General features: G+C 36.4%; 1 protein-coding gene across 3 annotated transcripts in view; it reads left to right on the top strand.

Moving 5' to 3' along the window:
- Window positions 1-22,211, top strand: part of IMMP2L (inner mitochondrial membrane peptidase subunit 2) — an 860,098-nt gene that overhangs the window by 52,474 nt on the left and 785,413 nt on the right. For all 3 annotated transcript variants that reach the window (XM_080819140.1, XM_080819139.1, XM_080819141.1), the window contains exon 4: window positions 16,876-16,979. In XM_080819140.1, coding sequence (XP_080675266.1) covers window positions 16,876-16,979 — 104 coding nt within the window. The remainder of the gene's footprint in view (window positions 1-16,875; window positions 16,980-22,211) is intronic.

Here is a 22,211-nt window from a genome sequence, read left to right as displayed (position 1 = left end):
AGTAGGCTTTTCTTCAAGCTTTTTTGTTCTGCCTGTTGGTGACTCCTGGTTGCAGGCTTCTCCAGTGTGTTATCTAGAATACATGAGAAGCAAAAAGAAAACCCAGGGAACTTGCTGCCATGTCATTCCTCAAGTCTTTATGTCCCTAGCCTCCAGTTTTCTTGCTACCTTTTAGAGTCATCCTCCATTTGTTCTTTGTCTTATGTTTGGGGTATTTTAGTTGTAAGAGAAGTTATACACCAAGTGTTTGAGATTCTTTTTATAGGCCGTTCACCTTGTTTGGCTATGTAACAAGACTTATTACTATACCTTTTCCTTTCTGCTTTTTCTTATCATGTGCTCCCTTTAAGGCTAAACTCAAGCCCTACCTTCTTCATGAAACCTTCCCTAATTCCATCATTCACTTACTTGAAATCCGAAAGCACTGCACATTTAACTCATGATTGTAAATGTTTTGCATTGTTCTCTAGTCTTCTATTTATTTCATGGGTTAATGCTAACTCTACTTTGTAAGCTTCTAAAAGAAAAGAACCATATTCCTCTCACCTACCCTTTCAGAGTAATGTTGAATAAATGCATATTAAATTTGTTCTTTGAAGCATTGAAGTGCCTGAATAATTAAACCCTACAGAAATATGATGAAATGAAATTATCATCATTAAAATTTTTTTCTTTGACTTTGAGGGTGTTTCTGCACTCTTCACCTGAAAACTTTAGTTTCTTGATGAATCCATCATATTCTTTATGGCAGAGGTTTTCAAACCTTTTTACTTATGACTCATTAAGTAATATAGTTTTTCACTGTACATATATACACACAACTGAAACAGAAGTTTCATGTAACAATACTAAAATTGTAATTACCGTCATTATGTGCAGTGCCCTCTGATATTTTCTATTCTGGTTGCATCCCATTAAATTGATTCTATGACTCACTCATTGGTCATGACCTGTAATTTGAAAAATGCTGCTTTATTGCTGGAGGGAGGCTTGAGAGGGTGAAGCAGCTCAAATTGAGCTATAGCTAAGGGAATGGAGGATGTTAGCTTTTGAGTCTGAAATTTTAAATGTAGGCTTGTCCCAAGGGCTTTAAGCAATAAGTGCAATGCAAAGGATAAGGAGGCCGATGGTCTGAGAAAGCCCTTTGACAGTTAGTGTCATCCTTAGGTTTTTATTAGTACCACCTGGGGGGCCTTATTCATGAAGGTTCCTGAGCCCTGTCCCAGTGCTATGAAAATGGAATTATTACTAGGACCTTGGAATCTGTGTTGTGACAAGCTCTGTAAATACTCAAGTTTGAAAAAAAAATTCTTAACTATGTTTGGTGGTGGATGGTAACAAGACTTACTGGGGTGAGTCATTTTGCAATGTATACAAGTGTTGAATCACTGTATTGTACATCTGAAACTAATATAATGTTATGTCTCAATTATGCTTTAATAAAAAAATATGTTTGAGAAACCTTTTGTTGTAGAGATCCCCAACTCTTGGGTAGGGCAAGTTGTTGGGGCATTTGCCAGACGTGGGAACTGTTTTTGCTTCCAAACTCCTGGTTGTCTTGGCTTGCTAAGCTTTTGATTTCTAAATTTTAGTACTTTTAAAAGTGTATTTTTCTTGTGTTGCCTAGGTGGGTCATTCGGTTAGGCATCTGCCTTCAGCTCAAGTCATGATCCCAGGGTCCTGGGACAGAGCCCCACATCGGGCTCCCTGCTCAGCAGGGAGTCTGCTTCTCCCCCTCCCTCTGCCCCTCCCTCTGGCTCATGCTCTCTGTCTTGCACATATTCTCTTTCTCTCTCAAATAAATAAGTAAAATAATAAGAAAATAGAAATAGAAATAAAGAAAATAGAAAAAATTTTCCATTCTCCATACATTTGTCTGTTAAATATTCATTATTTATGCTAATTTTAGCTTATTTTATTGCTTCTAATCCCTTGTATCAATGGTTATATCAATGCATAATTTTCATTTTTGATTTTTCTTACTAGTTGTAACTTTATTTTTATTTCTACTTTCTAGCTTTAATTTTGTATTGTTACTTTATTTTTTAGCTTTTAAATGTGTGTTCTATACTTTATAGCTTAGCATGTTTATCTTTTAGTTTTTTGTTTAGTTTTTTATTTTGCCAGCTAATCTTCTTTCTTTCTTTTTTTTATTTTTCAATATAAACAGTCTTTCACTTTTGTAGTTTTTATTTATTTTTATTTTTAAAAATATTTTGTGTATTTGAAAAAGAGAGAGAGAGCATGATTGGGGGTGGGGGGAAGCAGAAGAAGAGGGAGAAAGGGACGCACCACTGACCGGGGAGCCTGATGGGAGCCTCAGTTCCAGGACTCCCTGAGATCATGACCTGAGCTGAAGGCAGATGCTTAATTGACTGAGCCACCTAGGCATCCCATCTGTAGTTTTTAAAATGACCAAAAGGAAGCATAGAGTGTCATCTGAGAGAATGGCCCATTGACTTAGCATGGGAAATGTGTAGATTTTTACAGTAATGGCTCCTCAGTGAATCACATTTCCTCCCACATTGAATGTGGCCATATGACTTGCTTTAGCCAATTGCTCATCAACAAATATTACTCGAGTAGGAACTTCATCAGTGCTTGTGAATGGGGAACATGCAAGAAACTCAGGCAGTCCTGCTAGAGGGGACACTGGAGAACAAGTGAAGCATCCTGGCCAAGGAGTTCCCGTTAAGTGCTTGATGTGTGAGTAGGGCTGTCTTGCCCTTTCCAGCCCTTTTTGAGTCACAGATGATTGCAGCCACATGAATGGCCTCAGGAAAGAGAGGTCGGCAGAGCATCTGCCCCTCTGAGTGAAACCTATGTTGCAGGATTATGAAAAAATAAATGGTTTTTCTTTTTAGGCTCACAGTTTTGGAGTGGTTTGTTATGAAACAACAGGTAACCCAAGTTAGTGAGGTGCTGCCAAAACAAAATTCTAGAATAGATGGCATTGGTTTTGGGACTGGATGGCAGCAGAGGGCTAGAATAACAGTAGGGGATTGTTGGCTAAAGTTGGCAAATGGAAGACAACTCTTACTAGAAGCTGGAAAGGTGGTGAGGAAACTGTTCTTGGAGACTGGAATAGTGGTGACCATGTTTCATGGTACTGTTGTGGGTTTGCTTGCCCAACGGAACTTGTCCTCTGGGACCACTAGTATCTCCATGGTTGTAGCTGCCTGAGTGGTATCAGGTCGGTCTAGCTGACTTCCACCTGGCTAAGCAGAGCTTAAGTTGCAGAATCAAGAACAAATACACAGTTTTGTATTAGGTTTTGTGATGTTTATTTTGTAGCAATAAAGAAGCAATATAAAAGTCGAACCTGCTAATTCCGATTGCTTTGATTCATGTAATTCAGGGGTCTACTGATGTACTTTTCTACTGCTAGAATGTTTTTTTTTTTTTTTTCCATATAGGATACCACATCGAGTAGTAATGAGGAGCTAAGGATCTAAAACCACGGTCTCATCTTTTTGTTCACAGATTTGTTCACAGATACTGTACAAGTAAAGTAAATAGATTGGTATGCCCTTGTACCTGGGACCCATTAGAGAGATTCTAGAGCTATCAGGGACTAAGAAAGCTTCATTCAGTTTTATGAGGCAGATATGGATTTGTCGGTCTGTAGGTGTATCTTGGTGCCAATGTATGGATTTATCGATATAGCTGGTTTATACTGCATATAATAACCTGTATATATAATAACCTGTCTTGTTGATAATATATAGAGATGTTTATTTATATAAATTTTATATCTCATTAATTATACATGACCTATTTCTTGTCATGATTGATTAGAGCTATTAATTTGGAAAGCTATCTCAATATCTGTTTTATTAACAAGGAAACACTATACATGTATTTAATGGTAGTGTTTAATAGTTATTGGACTATTGCATTAAGCCAGAAAGTTTCCTGTCTAGTTACAGAGATCTGAACTAAGGGGATGCTTAAACACTGAAGAAGTTGTTAAAGAAGAAAACATACTTCATAAATACTTCTAATAAAAAGATGTAAAAATCAGATGGTTTTTCTCTTTAAAAAATTAGTTCTTACTCTAAGGCATTGCATATTGATTGAAGAAAACTTGGAAAATATAGAAAAATATGCAAAATGAAAATAATCTATATCACCTTATAGAATAAGTTAATTTTAAGATGTTATTCTATAATAGTAGTAGTTGGAAAATATTGAATGATCGCTGTATTTTGGGCATTAGAATGTAGTATTCACTGTAAATATAATAGTAAATTTAGTATCTCCCACAACCCTGTGATGAAGGTACTATTATCCATTTTACAGATGAAGAGACAGGAACAAAAAGATTAATTTGTTAAAAATTAAACAGATTTAAGCCCAGGCTTTTGACTTCAAAATTTGCATTTCTCAACCATTATAAATTCTTCCTATCTTTGTCTGTACTGTTTTCCTTCCTCCTCCCCACCCTCTCTCCCTTCTTTCTCTATATTCCTTTTTAAATTTATTACATTTTCACCTAATTTATCTTACTAGACATATCCGAATATCCTAAAATATTTTTTTAAAGATTTTATTTATTTTTACTTGAGAGAGAGAGAGCAAGTGAGAGTACAAGAGCAGGGGAGAGAGGGGGAAGCAGGCTCCCCACTGAACAAGGAGCCCAAGGGCTCGATCCCAGCACCCTGGGATCAGGACCTGAGCTGAAGGCAGTGGCTTAACTGACTGAGCCACCCAGGCACCCCCCTCCCTTAAATATTTTTCTGCAGTGTGATTTTTAATGGCTTTTAGTATCTCTGTACCATATTGTTTAACCAAATGTAACATTTCCAGGTTTAAGGATAAGACCACTTTAAAGACTTTAGATATGTTTTGGCAAATCACCTTGTAGATAGTTTGTAAAGATTTTTATTTGTACAAGTAATATATGAGAATACCCATAAAGTTGTGATGTGTCTCTCTATGTGCATAGAAAATACATCAAAAGTTTAGGAGAATAAAAAATTAGCAACTCACTACACTTCCAAATTAAACTCGTAGAGTATATGTCCACTTTAACATTGTTTTAATATAGCTTTAAAGACCTGCTTTTTAAAGAAAAAATAAAGTATCTACAGAAATACAAGTTATTTTATGTGAGTGTGATTTCATGCAGAAATGTCAAAAGGGGGAAGAAAATACCCTAAGTGGGGAATGCTTGCTTGAAGAACTGGACATGTATAAAAAAGAGGATGAGGGGGCGCCTGGGTGGCTCAGTTGGTTGAGCTACTGCCTTTGGCTCGGGTCATGATCCTGGAGTCCTGGGATCGAGTCCCACATTGGGCTCCCTGCTCGGCGGGGAGTCTGCTTCTCCCGCTGACCTCTCTCCTCTCATGCTCTCTCTCTCTCTCAAATAAAGAAATAAAATCATTAAAAAAAAAAAAAGAGGATAAGATTAAAACAAAGTTACTTTTTAAAAAGGCTCTCAGATCTCTGACTAAAATGTGATTAGGCCCATATCTGGATTTGCAAAGGTGAAAAATCCCATTGCCTAGCACAGTGCCTGTCAGAGTTGGAATTCAGTAGTTTTTCAGCGACGAAGGAATGAACACATGAAAAAAAGCATGAATGTATTTTTTTTTTAGTAGCTTCACATCCTTACCAAAGGCATCCTTTTTCTTTTCCTGTTGTTGTTTAAGTTGGACATGTGAAGAATGTATCTCTTGTCCTGCTTCTGTGGGGTCTGTCTAGAGTCTACACATGTGCAGAAAGAGGCTGCCAGGATGGTTTGGACAAGGTGTTGTGCCTGGTCTAGAGCAGAGCTCTCAAGTGACCCTGTAAGGGGGGGTTTTCTAGTGGGGACATCATGATATTGCCAGACACTGTGGGAGAGTGTCTGGAAGCTGGAGTGGGCACGAAGAACCCATTATTCTGTACTTATTAATAAAGTGTCAGATGTAACTACAGCTTAATAAGTCTAAACTTCCTGAGATGCCTTGGAATTTGAATTTCATCTTTTAGCCCTCAAGTGTAAGGAGTGTGTGACTCTAGGTTTTAATACTCTTGCCAGGTTAAGGGACCTATGGGTAAAAGTTTGAGTAATTTTTGAATTAGATGGTTGGTCACTGAAGGGGGTCAAGTATTAAGGGGTAGGGATAATAAGTATCCTTTACCTGAAAGGAATGGTCCATTTCTAACTTAAATCTTCATGCAGACTTGGGCATAGTTATTATTCATTTTATTTTATATACTTAGTGAGGCAAATCCAGGAACTCTAGAAGCCTTAATAACAAGGGAAGGGGGAACCTGGGTGGTTCAGTCGGTTAAGCATCTGCCTTCTGTTCAGGTGATGATCCCAGCGTCCTGGGATTGAAACCCCGAGTCAGACTCCCGGCTCAGCGGGGAGTCCGTTTCTTCCTCTCCCTCTGCCCCTCCCCACCATGCTCCCTTCCTCTCTCTCTCTCTTTCAAATAAATAAGTAAAATCTTTTAAAAAATAGGGAAGGAAGATGACATTTTAGACCATTTTATCTACATTCTTTCAAAAGTGCAGCTTCTCACAGTAATAATAATCTATTATCAGATTATACATTTATTTTAATTGTATTTCATGCTGCGCTGCAGTTAAAAAAAAAAGACAATCCTGATTTCTCTAAATAATGGTTCTTCAAAAGAAATCCAAGAGCTACTGCTGGTTCTTCCTGGTTGTAACTGGGGACCACCTCTTTGAAAAGCGCCATATGTAATATTCAAACATTTTTAGATTGTATATTGCCAGTGTGGGGGGTGTTCTTTATAGGCGTGAAGGGTTGAAAGCACTGCGCCCAGAGAAGTGAGGTTAAAACCAGGCTTTGTTGGTAGGTGATAGGCAGTGAATTATAGGTTGGGAACTTTTTTTTTTAATTAAAAAATGAATATACAGAAACATTAATAAAAATTTATAGAAAAAATCAAAATCAGAATAATATCATTTACTGACTGATGGCTGTGGCTAAATTTTACAAGGTAAGAAATCCATCATGTCTCTCTTCGGTTCTCTAGGGGAGTTTTATTTTTCTAAACCAAGACATAAATTCCCCAAACTGTCATTTGGTTTGAACTTAGACACAAGCTGAGAATTTAGGGTACCTTGACAATAATATTTGTTTGTAGGAGGAATAAAAATCCTTCAGCATAGTCTTTGATCAGAGATAGCATTAAAGCCCAACTGCTGTGTTGTACTTGTTCCAAAAGTAGGTTTGAAATCTGCTATTTCTAGGCTTAGCATAATTTATTAACATCTGCTGAAATCTGCTGACTTATGTTGTCTTTCTTAGCATGAATGATATAATACTTAGGGCAGAGGAAATCATATCATAACCTTTTCAATGTTACAAGAATCCCCCAACTGCCCTTCCCCCCCACCGAAAAAAGGGGAAAAAAAGGAAACCATAATCTCGTCAGTCAGAGCTAATGACTTGGATTTTTGATGAATATCTTTTTATATATGCGTGTGTATGTGTGTATGTTAAAAATGGTAATTTAAGACATAATGGATATAAGGTTTTTATAGAAAATATTTTTAACCAAATAGTTATGCACATTAAATTTTGGGAAGATTAATTCCTAAGCAGAATAATTGAGATCTGAAATAAAAGTATAATGACTTGGGGTGCCTGGGTGACTCAGTTGGTTAGGCTTCAATTTGGCTGTTCAGTTTCACCTCAGGTTGTGATCTCAGTGTTGTGAGATTGAGCTCCTGGTCAGTTTGCACACTGGGCATGGAGCCTGCTTAAGATTCTCTTTCTCCCTCTCCCTCTGCCCTTCCCCCCATCTCTCTCTCCTTCTCTTAAAAAAAAGTATGTTGACTTTACCTTCTTAAAAGAAATGGAGAAATAATCCACCAAGCATTTAGAAGTAAGTGGTAGAATTTTCAGCCCGAAGACTTCCAGTGTAGTATTTAAAAGAAAAAACATTCAGAGCCATATGTAGAAGCTTATTCTTATCTTGAATATGACAGAAAGAATACTGTGCTTGTTTGCTTCCTTTTGTCCTGTTGCTGCTAGCATCCTCTTTATCGCATTAATTTGTTGACTGTTTACTCTCTATCATGCACTGTGTTAACCCTTTGTGGACCCTGTCTTTATTTCTCATGACGGCCTTGTGACATGGAAATGAGGCTTAGAGAGGTTACGTGTTTTGTTTAAGGTAATCTGGCTAGTAAGGAAATGGTGCCAAGATGTAAACGCAGTTCTCTGTCTTTGGAGCAAGGGCTATCCAAAAGACTTCTCCAAGTTGTTGATTTTTTTAAAATTTAAATTTGATTAGTTAGCATGTAGTGTATTATTAGTTTCAGAGGTATAGTTCAGTGATTCATCAGTCTTGTATAACACCCAGTGCTCATGACATCATGTGCCCTCCTTAATGTCCATCACCCAGCTACTCCATCCCCCAACTCCTCTCCCGTCCAGCAACCCTCAGTTTAGTTCCATGATTAAGAGTCTCTTATGGCTTGTCTCTCTCTCTGATTTTGTCTTGTTTTATTTTTCCCTCCCTTCCCCTATGATCCTCTGTTTTGTTTCCTAAATTTCACATGCTAGTGAGTTTTTCTCTGATTGACTTATTTAGCTTAGCATAATACCCTCTAGTTCTATCTACATCATTGCAAATGGCAAGATTTCATTTTTTTGATGGCTGAGTAGTATTCATACACACACACACACACACACACACACTCACCCCACATCTTTTTTATCATCTGCAGATGGATATCTGAGCTCTTTCCATAATTTGGCTATTGTGGACATTGCTGCTATAAATATGGGGTGCAGGTGCTCTTTTGGATCACTACATTTATATCTTTGGAGTAAATACCCAGTAGTGTAATTGCTGGGTGATAAAGTAGCTCTATTTTCAACTTCTTGAGGGACATCCATACTGTTTTCCAGAGTGGGTTCACCAGCTTGCATTCCCACCAAAAATGCAAGAGGGTTCCCCTTTCTTCACCTCCTTGCCAACATCTATCATTTCCTGCCTTGTTAATTTTAGCCATTCTGACCAGTGTGAGGTGGTATCTCATTGCTTTTGATTTGTATTTCCTTGATGCTGAGTGATGATGAACATTTTTTTCTGTGTCTGTTGGTCATTTGTCTTTTTTGGAGAAATGTCTGTCTATATCTTCTGCCCATTTCTTGATTGGATTATTTGTTCTTTGGGTATTGAGTTTGGTAATTCTTTATAGATTTTGGATACTAGCCCTTTATCTGATATGTCATTTACAAATATATTCTGACATTCTGTCAGTTGTCTTTCAGTTTTGTCGACTGTTTCCTTTGCTGTGCAAAAGCTTTTGATCTTGATGAAGTCCCAATAGTTCATTTTTGCCTGTGTTTCCCTTGCCTTTGGGATGTGTCTAGTCAGAAATTGCTGCAGCCAAGGTCACAAAGGTTGCTGCCTGTGTTCTCCTCAAGGATTTTGATGGATTCTCATCTCATATCTAGGTCTTTCATCCATTTTGAGCCTATTTTAGTGTATGGTATAGGAAAGTGGTCCAGTTTCATTCTGCATGTGGCTGTCCAATTTTCCCAACATCATTTGTTGAAGAGATTGTCTTTTATCCATTGTACATTCTTTCCTGCTTTGTTGAAGATCAGTTGACCAAAGAGTTGAGGGTCCATTTTTGGGTTCTCTATTCTGTTCCATTGATCTATATGGCTGTTTTTGTGCTGTTACCATACTGTCTTGATGATTATAGCTTTGTAATAGAGCTGAAGTCTGGAATTGTGATGCCACCAGGTTTGGTTTTCTTCTTCAACATTCCTTTAGCTATTTGGGGTCTTTTCTGGTTCCATACAAATTTTAGGATTATTTGTTCCAACTTGGTGAAAAACTGGATGGTATTTTGATAGGGATTGCATTCAATGTATAGATTGCTCTAGGTAGCATAGACATTTTCACAATATTTGTTCTTCCAATCCATGAACATGAGAAGTTTTTCCATTTCTTTGTGTCTTCCTCAATTTCTTTTATGAGTATTCTGTGGTTTTCTGAGTACAGATCCTTTGCCTCTTTGGTTAGGTTTATTTCTAGGTATCTTATGGTTTTTGGTGCAATTGTAAATGGGATTGACTCCTTAATTTCTCTTTCTGCTGTTTCATTGTTACTGTATCAAAATGCAACCGATTTCTGTGTATTGATTTTATATCCTGCCACTTTGCTGAATTCCTGTATGAGTTCTAGCAATTTTGGGGTGGAGACTTTTGGGTTTTGTGTAGAGAGTGTCAGGGCATTTGCAAAGAGTGAGAGTGTGAATTCTTTGCTTTTTTGGATGCACTTTCTTTCTTTCTTTCTTCCTTTCTTTCTTGGTTGCTGAGGCTAGGACTTCTAGTATTATGTTGAATAACAGTGGTAGTAGTGGACATTGCTGCTGTGTTACTGATCTTGAGAATGATATTTGCTGTGGGCTTTTTGTAGATGGTTCTATGAGTTATGTTCCCTCTACCCCTGCCCTGTGAAGAGTTTTAATCAAGAAAGGATGCTATACTTTGTCAAATGATTTTTTTGCATCTTTTGAGAGTATCACATAGTTCTTTTTTTTTTTTTTAAAGATTTATTTATTTATTTATTTGACAGAGAGAGATCACAAGTAGGCAGAGAGGCAGGCAGAGAGAGAGAGAGGGAAGCAGGCTCCCTGCTGAGCAGAGAGCCCGATGCGGGACTCGATCCCAGGACCCTGAGATCATGACCTGAACCGAAGGCAGCGGCTTAACCCACTGAGCCACCCAGGCGCCCCGAGAGTATCACATAGTTCTTGTCCTCTCTTTTATTAATGTAGTGTACCGCACTGATTGATTTGCAGATATTGAACCACCCTTGCAGCCCAGGAATAAATCCCACTAGGTCATGGTGAATAATCCTTTTTAATGTACTGTTGGATCCTATTGGCTAGTATCTTGGTGAGAATTTTTGCATCCATGTTCATCAGGGATATTGGTCTGCAATGCTCCTTTTTGGTGGGGTCTTTGTCTGGTTTTGGGTAAGTTGTTGATTTTTAACCTTACTGCTGCATGGTGGGAGCCCATGAATAGATTGCATTTGAAGATGCCAGTCACTGAAGGAAAGGTGGGCAGAACAGCTGTGGGGTTTGTAATCCCAATGATTATCAGTGTTTTTCTCCTTACCATTCAAAATCTCCTTGACTCCCAGGAGGAACATGTATCACAGTCACACATTTTTGAAATGGAGGTGGAAACTCCTAGATTAAATATTCTCTGAGGTTTGTTTGTTTGTTTCTTTCTTTCTTCATTCATTCCTTCTTTCTTTCTTAAGATTTTATTTATTTATTTGAGAGAGTGAGAGAGAACATGAGAGGGATGAGGGTCAGAGGGAGAAGCAGACTCCCTGATGAGCAGGGAACCCAATGAGGAATTCGATCCCAGGGCTCCAGGATCATGTCCTGGGCTGAAGGCAATGGCTTAACCAACTGAGCCATGCAGGTGCCCCATTCTCTGAGGTTTCTTACTTCCAAAATTGATTATCTTAAGTTGGTTATAATTTTGATGTTGTCTTGGCAAATCTGGGATTTAAGGTATCAACAATATGGCCAGAAAATACAGACTCTGGTTACATTAGTTTCTGAAAGTTTATGACTTTTAATTTAGATTTCATGTGTGTAACTTCTTTGATTTGAAAAGATTACTTGCTCTGTTTGAAGCATAAACTGCCATTCCCACAAGGAAAAGTGAGATGTAAAATTTCTAAGTAATAGCATGACTTACTAATTTTTCTGAAATAGCATTATTTGAATGAGATTTTCTTGATTTTCATATAAATTTTTCATTTTGAAGTTAGTGCATTATTTTTCTTCTCAAAAGTTGTTTTAGGAAACTCAGGAACTTAAGTGCTTTTTCTTTTTAATAAGTTTTTAAATTGAAGTACAAAGAACTGTGGTTGTTATAGTCCCATAGAACAGTTTCCCAATTGAAGAAAATTTTTCTATATGATAAGTATTATTCATATTCATAAATGAACAGTGAAGAAAAATTTTTTTTCTGTTGTGAAAATTTTATTGTTTTATTCTATTTCACATAATGAATTCTACACTAGCATTATTTCATTATGCATAATAATAAAGCACTCCTCAACTTTATTGCTAGTGTTTAAATTGCCTAACTTGATGCAGCACAAAAGATTTCTTACTAGACTTATCTAGAATATGTTTTTATGAAAAGAAATGTATGCATCGTTTAGATAATGTACATTGCCTAGGAACCATCTTATTTAAAAATACTTTTAAAAACCTTTAATATTTTAAACTTTTAAATACAGAAATACTATTTTCCAGCTCTTCTTCTGGGCACACAAACATGGGCAAGACATGATTTCTGCAAGTGAAAAGCTTACAGTTGAATGAAAGAGTCATGTATGTAGGCAGGTACCTATAACGAGGTTTTAAGAAGTATCATTGAAGTCAACCTCAATAGCAAAGGGAGCACAGATGGGGGAATGATTAAATGTAACCTTGTAGAGGAGAGGAGAGGTAAAAGAAAACTGTATTGTTTCCTTTATAAAATCAAACAAGGTCTTCCAGGTGTTGACTGATGATTCTAATATTTTACTGTTTGAAATTAGACATGCTTCCTTCTGGGTTTTTTTCCCCTACATAGATGTTTTGTTTACAACTCATTACCTTTTGGTTCTAACAATCGGAGTTAGAAAAGCTGGTTGACAAGTGATCCTGTAAGGAAAAGATGAATCCAAGCATCAAGATTTGAGTCTATGGGGATTCTTTGTCCTCTGGCTTGGAGCACCAGGATGTAATTTCCTAATTTCTATAAGGGAGCTGCAGGTATTTTTTTGTTTGTTTATTCAAGGCTTCATATAGAAGTCATCATCCAAGCTGTGCTTTGAGAGATAAGTAGAATTTTCCAAGTAGGAGAAAGGTATTCTGGGCAGAGGAACAGTCAGATGATGAGAGACCAAAGGGAGAGCAAGAAAATGAAGCTAACTCAGGAGTATTTTAGTCTGTGGAGCAGGGTGAATTGTATACTGTTAACTAAGGAGGGGAATACAGAAATATAATTGGGAGCTGGAGTGAAATATGATCTCTCTTCTGGGCATGTTAATTTGGGAAGTTTGAGGGGAATTTTAATAATTGATACTTCTCATCCTTTCCACTGAAAATTATTAATCACCCTATGTGCCTAGATGTCAAGTACACAGACATAAGAAACAACATATTCTCAAAAGGCTTACAGGATCTTGGAAAGAAAGACAAGGCAATAATTAGAATGCATATTTAGGGACGCCTGGGTGGCTCAGTTGGTTAAACAGCTGCCTTTGGCTCAGGTCATGATCCCAGCGTCCTGGGATCGAGTCCCACATCGGGCTCCTTGCTCGGCGGGGACCCTGCTTCTCCCTCTGCCTCCGTCTGCCAGTGCTCACTCTCTCTCTCAGTCTCTCTCTCTGACAAATAAATAAATAAAATCTTAAAAAAAAAAAAAGAATGCATATTTAAATATGGTGTGATAGAAATGATCACAGGTTGGTGATGGGGAACTTGAGAGTTTTGATTCCGTAATGGACACCGAAGCTGGGAATAGGGAGAAGGAGAAATGAGGGTTAGGAAAGAATTCCTGTGAAATTGCCTCATGAGACACAAATGTTGTTTCGCTGTGTGAGTTAACAAGATGGCAGAAGGTGGAAAAAGGGAACATTGCAGGCAGAAATATTGCTTATGTGATAGCTTGGAAGTGTCAGTGAATAAGCTACTTATGGTTTAATTTAACAGGTAGAAACTATGTAAATGGGGAATGATAGGGCCCTGCAGATCATGTATGTCTTGATTTTGATCTTGAAGCCCATCATATTGGTAGTATTAGGAAGTTAGTGAAGGATTTAAGGTAGGGGAATGACTTAACCAGATGAGATGTCTAGCAACCACTTAGAGCTATGAGTTCTAAAAGAAGTAGTTGGTGTTGGGAGTATAAAATAACTATGGGTTACCATGATGGATAAAAGTGCTTCTTGCTTTGTTGTAGAGACAGATAGGTAAGCAAAAATTACATTACAGTCTGCTCGTGCTATAGTGTGAAGTGCTGTAGATTGAGGATAGAGAAGAAAATGATTTGGGGACTACACATTTAGATGTCGTTGGTATGTGGATGGTATTTGCAACTGAGAATGTTGATGAGATTTTCAGGGGAAGAATTTAAAAACCCTAATGAATGAACTAAAGGTGGAATTCTGGAAAATTGCAACAGTCACAGGATAATGGTTGAAGAAGGATTGTCTAAAGCTATGATTTTAGCATTGTGGATTGCAACTTACTAGTCAGTTGCAAAATCAAGACAGTGGATGTGAACTTAATATGGTTGGTTATAGACAGAATTTTCAAAACAGATTAGGAGAGAATAGAAAATATCAGGGTACATGTCGTAAAGGTAATTATTGTCTTGTGAAATTTTGTTCAGAATTGTGTGTTTGTCCATGTGTGTTAAGTGCATTTCTAATTATGAGCGGTAGTCACAAACTTTTGAAAAACAGCAATAAAAGAGACTGAGGAAGAGCAGTCAGATTACTAAAATCACTTTGTTCTTCATTAATCTGATGGCAAGGAAAAGAAACAAACCCAGTGAAAGTACAATGAGAAGCAGATTTTTCTCTTTATGGTTCAGATGGCCTCTCCCTAGGCCACCTTTATTACATCAGTTGTATAGGGGGAGAAATAGAAAGAAATAAGGGAAAAAGACTTGCAAGATAGTAAACTCAAAGACAGAGAGGGAGATAGAGAATAGGAATGAGAGAGAATGAACCCCCATGGAAGCTGAATTTTTAATCTAACTCTACTGTGTGATGGCAAAAGCTCCATTCCCTAGCACATGGCCCAAAAGAGCCCCTTGGATTCATCCTACTGTACTACATTCATCCTACATACTACATCCTACTGTATCAGCTCTGTTTTTTATTATGGAGCCAGAAGAACCTGAGAAAGGACACAAAACTACCTATCATTAAAATTGTTTAATAAATATTACCAATAATAGAGATTACTGAGAGCTTATCTGTGGGTCAAGAACTGTTCTATGCCCTTGAAGTGAATGATCTCACCAAGTAAGTTAATATTTGTAAAACTCTTAGAACAGTGCCTTGCACATGGTAAGCACTCACTATGTCTGGTTATCATTAAAAGAACAGTTGAACACTTGGTCAGTACTGGCTATTATTGTGTATTATTACTAATTAGCTAAGTTACTAATTATCACCACTTCACTAGTAAGGAAATTGAAGCATAATAAAATCAACTAGCTCAAAATCATATAGCTAGAAAGAAATGGAATCATTCTGAGTTGGAGGTGAAAATGATTAGTGTAGATACATGGTGAGTTATATGACAGTTGGTGCTTCAGTTATGTTAATGGGAAAGGGAAGAGGAAAGATGGACCATAAGTGAAAGACTTCATGAAGAAAACAATATAACTCCTTAGTTTGGTGATTGGTTCCATATGAAGTAAAAAGCTAACCAAAATTTTAAGCTGGTTGACTGGGAAAATGGTAACTAAGATGTAAGAAAATAAGAAAGAAAAGCTTTTTTGGTAAGAAAGAATGACAATTTCCATTTAATTGTGTTGAATTTTACATGAGATAGTCAAGTTAAATGAGTAGCCCAGAATTTAAAAATAAAGATAGTGATACTTAGGCATATCACGTAAAGGAGTTGGTAGAAGCTGTGGGAGTATTTGAGATCTTCAGAAATGTCCAGTATATTTTGGCCATGAGAAAATGTGGGGAGTCACAAAAAGATCACGATAATTGTGCCCACACAATATTTTTACAGCTTTGCCCACATTGGTTTTATGGAAATCTTCAAATAATTTCAGGAATCTTTGAGAAAGAGTGTATCACTCCTGCTCGGGAGGCTGGCTGTTGTGTGGCATCCACTGTTTTCCGGGCTTCTGCCCTGGGCTGTGGCTGTGTGTCCTCTTGCTGCCCCTGTCAGTGAGGGTGGAGAGGCTCCACTGTGGTTTGGCCCTTTCCCCACTATCACAGAGACTGCGCTTTCTCCTCGTGGTGAGCCCAGAGACCTTGGAGAGTCAATGGCGAGAAAGCTATCCTAGTTTTCCCTGTTCTCTTTTTATTTTCTCTGTTCCCACCTCAGGTTTCAGCCTCATTATTTACTGGCTTTTTTGGCACCCCTGCCCAAGTGACAGGTGTGTTGTCTTCATGGTTCCTCAGATTTTTATCCCTTAATGGTTCCCGACCTTCAGATGAATTCTTACATAAAACACGTTTCAGTTTTTGCCCCATCAGTCCTCAGGCACATCTAGACTCATATGAATCCTAAGGTGAAGGCCACTTACTAGGTTGAAACTAGGACCTGGACACTCGCTCCCTGCTCTCTCTAGAAGACAGAGGTCAACGTGGGAAATGCCCACATCTCCTATAATTGTCCCATCCCTTGTTTCTTCTGTTCCCTTCTCTTTTTCATATGGCTGTTTCCCTGGTTGATTGGAGATTATTTCTTCTTTTCCCCAAATGGAACAGAGATGTGCACTACTGTGGCATTAGATCCCATCTGAATATTCCTTTGGGAGGTATGATTCACTTCTTCCTCCTCTTTTTTTTTTTTTTTTTTTTAATAATCCTTCTTAAAGCTTTTCATACCTCTTTACTGGAGCTTGTAAAGATTTGAATATCTAGCACATTTTCCTTTCAAATAAGTATTGGTGATGTATCCCCCCCTCCCCGCCCCATTCACCTGTGAAGAATACCGATGAGTCTTTTTTGAAAACTCATCATTGGCAGTTACTTTAGAACAGCAATTCATTGAAAGCTACTATATTAGAAATGTTTTATTGCATTGCACTAAAGCTGTGAAGTGCAAGGAACCATGAAGATTGAAAAATACAAATGATAGATGTGTCTCTTTCTCCTTATTTTTTAGCCTTCTTTGAATCCTGGGGGGAGCCAATCATCTGATGTGGTGCTTTTGAACCACTGGAAAGTGAGGAATTTTGAAGTACAACGTGGTGACATTGTGTCATTGGTGTAAGTAATCAGAAGCATATTATATTTGTATATAAAGATATTTATAATTGGTTTAACTGATAATTTGCTGTTAATATAATTGCTAATTACTAAATTAATAATATGTTTTAAATTAATATATTTTTAAAAATCAATTTTGAAATGTAACAATACTATAAAAAAGGACTTTTCTTTTATATTTAAAATATATCAGTTGGTCAACATACTTGAATTTGGTAAAATATCTTTGATGATATGTTGATTAGGAATTATATCGGTGATCTAAAGTACATGTATTTGGTATCAGTTTGGATTATTTTGAAATTTTGTGTCTTGGAAGCAACCTTAATGTTAATTTCATTTTTATTAGTTTGTGTAGGTACACAATATTTCTAGAAGATGATAATTGTGACATGAAGTTCAGTGACATTTTTATGGGTGTCTGAGTGATTGAACTGAAATAAGGCAGTTTGGAAGATTAGTAGACTGGAGGCTTTTATTTGGGACCAAAAGGTGGCACTGTTTCTCTGTTAAAGTATTATAACTGGTCAGGAACAAGATTTTCATTCCAGTCTTAATGTAGAAAAAGAATGCCAAAGTGTGCATGACTGATGCAATGATATAATACATAGACCCAGCACGTGCTTAAATGGTTTAGGTTTGAGATTTGTTTGTTTTAAAAGTAAATTCACACTTTGAAGACTAACAGAACTTGCCTGATTTCTGGTTTCAACCACTTATAAAAATGTTTGCCTATGCTTCCCTGTGATGGCAGTTAGTACATCTGGGTAGCAATTAATATAGCAGTTACTGTCATTTGTTTTAACGATAGTCAAATCCTGGTGTTTGGTGAAGACTTCCAGTTTATATTTCTGGTTCTTTAATTGGAATTTTTTTTTTTTTTTTTTTTTTTTTTTTGTTGGATGAGAATGTAATTGTTTGGTAAACATAAAACATGATCTACTTGTTCATACTTACCTTTGGCTAGCTCTTTGTGGAAATAAATGTTTCACAAAGGTGTCTCCTTCAAGCCTATTTTACCAGGATTCATTCAAAAACATATTAATCAAATCTGGTTACTAACTAATAAAATAAATACATTTGAATGGAGTTTTGTATGGCAGACATCCAAGGGTGGGAATTAAATGCTTCTCATGTTATTGAGTGCTTTCTTTAATATAAACCTACTCTTTGGACTCTACTTCTGTTTTGTCATTCAGAGTACTTTGTTTTGCAACCTCCTTAACAACCTTTTCCATGCTGGGTTAGCCTGTTGTGTGCTCATTATTCTTTTGCCTTTGGTTTGACAAGGTTACATTCTCACTTAGTCAGTGATGGAGAAGGATACCCACCCAAGTGAAAGAGGTCACACTGTAAGCAGACAATTGTGCAGTTTTTTTTTTCCTAGAGAAACATGCTGACTATCTCTAAGCAAGTAAATTTGAATAGGTAATTGGGAAAAAAAAAGACCCCTTGAAATTCAGGGTTGCTTGGGTCCATAAAAGTATGCTAGCATATTATGGACTATGTGAAAAAGAGAATGGTATTCTCTTATGTAATTATTAAACTAATTGATATTTATTATATAAATTAATTTAAAAATAGTATATCTGAGTTGGGGTTGATATAATAAATTATAAGTCCTTGGGTCGAACTGTATTTTTAATGAGTTAATTATGTGTTGTATTTCTGTCATGTGCAAATAACACAAATTTTCTTTCATAATGCTGGTTGCTAGAAGGAACCATTTACATAAAAGAATGCTTAGTGATTGGTATTATATTATTTAACAACAAATAATCCTTAGGCAATGATTTTTTTTTTTGAGAAAGAAACAAAAAGTCTTTTGCTAAATTCTTTTTTACCATATAAACACATTTAAAATATCTTTTTAGTTTTATGAGCAAAAATGTTTTCTAAATGTCCTTATTATATTTAGACATTTTATAGACTGCTTCATTTGAAAAGATTGATGTTGGTTTGATTAATGTTCATGAATATATATTTAATTCATGTCAACACTGAATACTTGCTTTTCTTACAAAATGTATCAGTCTGGTTTTAACTTAGATGATAATTATCATTATTATATCAGAACATTCTATCTATTTAAGAGATGTGTGATTCAAGAAATGAGTGACTCAATTTGTATTTAAGGCTAAATAGAAAATATAGTTCCTCATTTTGTTTACAAATTGATATGACACATTTCATTGACACATAAAATCTTTGGAAACAAGGTAGTAAGACAATTTATGTCTAAAAAATCCTGGGAGAGTGCTTTATATATTCAATGTATATGGAAATACAGCATTTTTATTATATATACATTTCTGGAAAAATTGCAGTTTGCAAATTCATAAAGTAGCAGGGCTAATGCAACTTTGTAACTAGAGCACTAATGAAAACAATAACAATTCAATAAAACTGCTAGCACAATTGAAACGACATGAAATTTTTTATAATTAAGCAGTGCAGTAAATGTAGGATATGTTTAAAATGACAAAGCTGAAGGTAAGTTGGTGGAAGGCAATGTAAGGAAGGGTTGAGCTTGTCTATGTATACAGGGCAGAGGGACATTTTCATCAGAAGTTACAAATAGTGAGAAGATTACAAGCTTTGTACAAAATGTGCTGATACCAGAGGTTTATCCTCTGCTTATTGTTCAGTGTTACCTTCATATATATACACGTATATATATATATATATAATATATATAATATAAATAATATATTATATATATTATTATATATGTGTTTTACCTTCATATATATATAATTATATATAATCTGTTATATATAATATAATATAAATATATATATATATTTTTAAACAAAGATCAGGGTTGACCTTGCAATAAGCACTTGTAAGAGAAGGATCAAATATATAATACTGATTCCTTCCTGGCTTATTGCTGTTAGTGTACTTAGCCTTCAGTTGCTATTATTAATGAGGCAACACATTAATGATCTGGGAAAAAATTCCATGTGAACTAATGCAGCTTCTGCTTTACATTGAAATCCTTTCTCCCTAGTCCCTGTGAGCTGATTCATGTTACAGAAACACATGCTGTAGCAGAACAGACTTTCTTTTCTATTGCAGTGGGTTTTGTTCAGAGTTTATTGACCAAGGCTGTTCCCTTAAAGGATGGAGGGTCTGAGGGGGTACATATTAGAATATGCTTCTTTGCATCTCTTCCTTATCTTTTCCTGTCACTTTCTTTCTGTGAAAAGTTGTTCTCAGTGGAGCTGATATTTAAGCACGTTATTCAATAATGTTAAATCAAAAGATACATTTATTTAAAAACATTACTTGTCACATACAACATGACTTGCTGTCTTCAAGTCCTTGGTATTACTGAATGTATGTAGGTGACATCATACTCTCTTAGTGGATTTGTGAACTAATAGTGGTGATTAAGGTGGATTTTCTATACCTTGGAATTGACTTTTCATTAACTTGTGTGATGGCCTTACTGCAGTAGGCTTAACATAAGTAGCATATTTACAGTGATATGTCAATTAACAAATCCATTGGGACAGTTTCCTTCATAATAAAGTTTCAAATAATCACACTTTAAAGTGTTCTAGATTTTTAGTTTTAAATGATATTAGACCTCAAGAAAGGTCATAAAAATAGTATAGAAAGTTCCCATATAACCTCCAGTGTTGTTTTTTTCAGCTTTACTGATGTATAATTGACAAATGAATTGTGATATTTAAAGCACACAGTGGGATGATTTTATATATATATATATATATATATTATATATGTATAACGATAGGATTCACCCCATTGAGCTAACACATCTGTCACCTTACATAATTATTTTTTGTGTGTGAGAACATTTAAGTTCTACTTTCTTAGCAAATTTCAATGAAACAATACAGTGTTATCAGCTGTAGTCACCATGTTATCCCTTAGACCAGCAGACTATTCCTCTTATACCCCCCTAAATTAACATTGTATATTACCATGGTACACTTACTGAGATGAGGAAGTTGACCTTGATACAATAAATACTATTAACTAACTCACAGACCTTATGTGAGTTTCACCAGTTTTCCCACGAATGTTCATTTAGGATCTCATATTTCATTTTGATTTTTTAAAATGTCTCTGGTCTCCTCCAATTTGTGATAGTTCCTCATTTGTTCTTTGTCTGTTTTGATCTTGACACTTTTGAAGGGTTCTGCCAGTTATTTTGTAGAAAAATCTTTGCCTTTAGAAATTTTGAAGTCAGTGTATGTTCTAGTGGGGAAGCATTGCTGTTGATGGCACTTGCTGGGGAAGCTGTAGCAGTGGTAAAGCTACAGGCAGATGAGATAGGGACAGAGAAGGAAATGCTCTCGCCTAAGTCATTTTGGTTTCTAAGGACCCCATACTTGGGTCATGACTAAGAGACTCATGGCTTCCAGAACTCCATACAGTCACGTTTACTGCTGCTAGGAAGCAAGGAGGGAAAGCTGTGCAGGTAGAGGAAAGGCTAAAGCTTATAGTACAGATGGAAGAGAAGGAACTAAGGCTGGCTCATAGATGATACTACATTGAACCCATGTTCAGTTCTAGAATAGAAGATGAGGGTAGGGAAATTCTCATTTTATGAGTACCCCTGTATATCAGACATTGTGCTATGCACTTTGTGTATGCCACTTTTACTTAATTCTCATAACAATATCTGGAAATGGTTATTTTTAACACAGTGAAAATGAGATTTAGCAAGTAAATAGCAAGTGAATAGCAGAGCCAGAACCTAGGTCCACTTGACTCTGAACCTGTCCTATTTGACATAGCAGGCAATGTGACTGTTGAGCAGCTGAAGTGGTTATTGACCCTTGTTCAAATGATATTTTGGGTATATGTAGTCAGATAAAGTACCTTATTAAAATGAACTTAAATGGTTTTTTTTTTCTTTTTAACGTGGCTACTAGAAAATTCAAAATTAAACATGTGACATGCACTGTTTCTGTTGGACAGACATTACTGTTTCTAAACCTTTTCCCATCAGCCACTGCTGCTTTCCTGGAGTGTGTCTAAGGTCACCTAATGTGAGATCCTAAAGTCTGCGATGGAACAATACTGGGGTAGTTGCTGTGAAGCAAAGGCAGACTTCCCAAGATAGTGAAACACTTTGTGTTGGTAAGAGTATTGGGGTGATCAGGTCCAAAGACAAAGAAAAAAGACATGCAGTCTATGAGAGAGAGAAAAAAAGGTATCCCCAGCAGTTGTTTGTTTGTTTTTTAAGTAGACTCC

Source organism: Martes martes (genome assembly GCF_963455335.1).
Source record: "Martes martes genome assembly, chromosome: 11".
Taxonomy (NCBI): Eukaryota; Metazoa; Chordata; class Mammalia; order Carnivora; family Mustelidae; genus Martes; species Martes martes.
Note: the sequence above shows the minus strand (reverse complement) of the source record. Positions and strands in the feature narration are given on the sequence as shown.